At 54.9% G+C, this 3,607-nt stretch overlaps 1 protein-coding gene across 1 annotated transcript; it reads right to left on the reverse strand.

Annotated features, from left to right (window-relative positions):
* Positions 1–261: 261 nt before the first annotated feature.
* SYT8 (synaptotagmin 8) lies at positions 262–3,039 on the reverse strand. Its single transcript, XM_062494598.1, has 8 exons — positions 2,937–3,039; positions 2,414–2,571; positions 2,173–2,268; positions 1,775–1,942; positions 1,415–1,582; positions 1,105–1,222; positions 584–717; positions 262–495 (listed from the first exon to the last, which is right to left on the reverse strand). Exons 1-8 carry the CDS (start codon positions 3,037–3,039, stop codon positions 262–264), a joined length of 1,179 nt encoding a protein of 392 aa, XP_062350582.1.
* Between the last annotated feature and the right edge of the window lie 568 nt (positions 3,040–3,607).

The raw sequence follows: 3,607 nt of genomic DNA on the forward strand, positions 1-3,607 counted from the left end.
GCTGGTTCCTGTGCCCGTGCCATCCCCTCTAGCACCCTCTGCTCCATGTCCAGCCTTGCTGGAATGCCAAGCTGCCCTGTCCCAGGCATTACACAGAGCATAAGTTGCACTAGCAGCCAGATCGTGTCTTGCCCAGGAGTCCCAGTCCCCTCTTTGCTGACAATGAGCTGGGACCAACATGTCTAGATCTTGCTGAGCAGAAGCCTCTCACTCCTCTACAAGCCGACCATCCTGCTCCCTGGGTGGAGAAGGAGACCCCCACTATCTGGAGTGCAGGGGCAGCTTGAGGTGGGACTTCAGTCCCAGGGCTTTGTCCACCACCTCTGGGGGCTGCAGGATGTGCCACTGGGCAAGGGGCCAGCGTGGGTTGGACAGCATGTCAGACCAGTGCCGCAGCTGGTTGCCTGTGGCTCGGCAGCCCAGGAAGAGTTTGCCAATGGGCTCATTCTTGGTCACTTTGTCATGATCCCAGACGGAGATGACCACGTCCACATTCTGGAAGGGACACAAGAAAGAGGGTCAGTGGGAAGGGGTTTGCTGCAGTGGGGACCTGTTCAGCCCTGGGCACTTCAGAGAAACCCACCTGGATCTGACTGAAAGGCACCTCAAAAACAAACACCTCATTGAAGTAAGGGCTTAAGGTGTTTTTCTTCACACTTGTCCTTTTTTTCTTCCATTTCTTCCTGTTCAGTATGAGATGCACCTTGACAAAAGGATCTAAAGAGAGAGAGGGCACACCTGGCACAAGTGACAGTTTTTGACTGAAGAACTCAGCTACAAAACAGCTTTCCTGAGCCATTCCCAAGGAGACCATGGCATCCCACTTGTCACTCTGCATGGTGAGACAGCCACCTCAGAGCTCACTTGCTCCTGCCATGCTCCCTGTACAATCCAGCCATGACATCTCCTCCTGGGAGATATCTCCAGAACTGCCCAAAGCTGGAGTATCTGTGCTGGGGGAGACTGGGAGTCAGCCAAGGGCTGAATATGTGGCAGCAGGAGGCAGGTCTTAACACTAAGAGTTTTCAAGGCTTTGCAGCCCTTGGTGCCACCCCTGAGGCCTGGGCAGGAGTAGGAAGGCCTGCACAAGCAGCCCCCACTGACCTGAGAGTCCATTGGAGTCCATCCGCTTCAGCTGCTTGGCTTCCAGGATGAGCACTGTCAGCTTGCCAGTGCTGGGGACGTAGCGCAGCGAGAAGCAGATCTCACCCAGATGTTCTTCCTGATGGAGACATGCCAGTAATTAGTACCAGCCAGAGGAGCCATCTCACCTGAGGCTGGAGCACCAGGCTGGCTCCAGGTTTCCCAAGCCCCCCCAACTCTCATGCTTGCCCCTAAGGGCTTGCTTCTTGGGGTGGTGGAAGCCAAGCAAGAGCACATCCCTCCCAACAGTTTCCCACCCACCAGGACCAACCTCCACTTTACTGGCCACTGCCAGGTCACTCCACTGCTCGATGACATGGTGCAGGTTGACGCTAGCCAGGGGCAGCCGGACCTCACCAATGACGTCATGCTTGGCAAAGCGGTTGAAATCATAGATCTGCATCACCAGTGTGGATTCAGACACCTCAGCCTGGGGTACCTGCAGGGGAGGACCCAAAAGCCTGGACTCACTCCTCAGTGGCAGACCTGCCCCGTGAGGGTATTCCTCTCTCACATTCCCAGTCCTGATTGCACAAGCATCTCCCTGTCTGGAGAGGTTTTTGCCCAGGGAGCAGTGTCTATGCAACACTCTTGATGGGACCAAAAAAACATCATTGGCTTTGGTTTGTACCTGGAAAATGAAGCTCTCGTTGAAGATGGGGTTCAGGGTTTTGCGGTAAACCTTAGTCTCATATCTCTTCCTCATATCAGACGTTAGGTAGACAATCACATATGGGTCAGATGTGCCTCCGCTGTCCATGGCCTTCAGCTCAACTGCCTGCTTCACACCAACTTTCAGCTGGAGAGGAGTGAGGCACAAGGTCACCAGGTGGAGGAAGATGGGGTCAGCCAGCTGGGGGCTCAGTGGGAAGTGAGTGCAACAGTGAGGAACCTTCACACCATGCAAGCATGAGAGCTGTCAGGCTGCAGGCAGGTGGGAGAGGGTACATCCACCTCAGCGAGCAGCAAAGAGTGACCATGGAAGAGCATGGCTTTTCCCTGCTGTGCCATAGCCAGCAGCATCCCCACCTCCTGTATGCGGAAGTTGTACTCCAGGGAGTACTGCAGCTTTCCTCGCCGCTTCTGCTCTACTTCCCACTCCAAGTCCTCCATCTCGGGCTGGACCTGCGGCAGAGAGCAACACTACCCTCAGGATGTACTCAGCCATGTCCCTGCCATGCCGTGCTCCCACCATTCCTGGGGCTGGGCAGTGCAGCAGCAAACCCCTCAGGGAGGAGCGAGATGGGATTGAGGGGAAGACAGGACCCACAAGGTTGGTCGTGGAGGAGTTGCTGACAGCACACAAGCCAATTCTTTCCTTCTTCTTGGGCTTCTTCTTGCTGCAGCAGCATTTGACAATGCAGATGAGGAAGAGGAGGAGGAGAATGGCCCCTGCCACAGCCACAGTGATGAGTGCCCATTTGGGTACTGGTGCGATGTTCAGGTAGCAGAATTGGATAGAAGAGTTAAAACCAAGCAAAACATACAGAGTACATTTAAACCCCTTACTGGTGCTTCAGCATTAAGGAGTTCAACTTTCAAAATTTCCCCTAGAATCCTGGACAGGCCCCATGCAGGGAGACTGTGGCTGAAGACCATTCCCCAAATGGGTAGCAAAGATACCCTCTGCTCCTGAAGCAGCGTGGTACCACTCTGCAGTAATCCCACCCTGGTGGAGCCCACCAGAAAATGGAATTTGAAGGGAGGGTGAAGTGAATACACAGCCTCAGAGTCCAGCAGCCCCATGCAGATAATGCTGCCTGGGAGAGGAGGGCAAGAGACGCTCTACTCACACGGGATCCAGCTAAGCCAGCTGTCCAGGGAGCCCGGCCAAGCCGTGGTGGTGGTGCTGGTGTGTGGGGAGGCTGTAGTGTCTCTCCTGCCTGCCACTGCCATGGCTAATCTGGGGTGATCTGGGAACACAGGCAAAATTAACAGGGTGGGGATTTCCTCTCCCCTACCTGTGCTGCCTATAGCCCAGGGCTCTAACAAGAGCAAACACAATTAAAATATAGAGCTCAGGGTAAGTGATTAGAGCTTGGCCACATTGACAATGAGATATGAAATGGAGTGGGAGGGAGGCACTGGCAGGGAGGGCTCTACGCCAACCAGCCCCTCCCATACAGCCTTCACCTTCATATCCTAGCAAGTCTGCCTGCTGCAAGGGGAGAGACTGGGGGTCCAGGGCATTTTGAGAAGAGGAGTCACTTGGCTGTAGGTGACAAAAACCAAGAGTTGTTTTGTGCTGGCTCCTCCCTGGCCAGGCAGAGTGAGCTGAAGGGTTTGCTCAGCTCCGGGAATGCCCCATCATCAGCTAACACCCCTTTTTGGCTATTTTCCCTCCTGTCACAGGATTGAGGAGCGGTAAGGTTGGCACAGGTCTGGTGCCCTTGCTGCTGGTGGCAGTGCCACCAGGCTGGGGCCACACTGGCTCAGAAACTTTCCATGAGTTCGGCCTGTGCAC

The sequence above is a fragment of the Cinclus cinclus genome, chromosome 6 (assembly GCF_963662255.1).
Source record: "Cinclus cinclus chromosome 6, bCinCin1.1, whole genome shotgun sequence".
In the NCBI taxonomy this organism is placed as follows: Eukaryota; Metazoa; Chordata; class Aves; order Passeriformes; family Cinclidae; genus Cinclus; species Cinclus cinclus.

Bases quoted from the DNA above. Each gene is read 5' to 3' on its own strand.
- SYT8 (XM_062494598.1), bottom strand. From the start codon at position 3,039: ATGGCAGTGGCAGGCAGGAGAGACACTACAGCCTCCCCACACACCAGC. The intron at 2,269-2,413 runs GTGGGTCCTGTC...TCTCTGCCGCAG, and splicing joins ACTCCTCCACGACCAACCTT to GTCCAGCCCGAGATGGAGGA. The intron at 718-1,104 runs GTCAGTGGGGGC...CTCTCTCTTTAG, and splicing joins GGACTCCAATGGACTCTCAG to ATCCTTTTGTCAAGGTGCAT.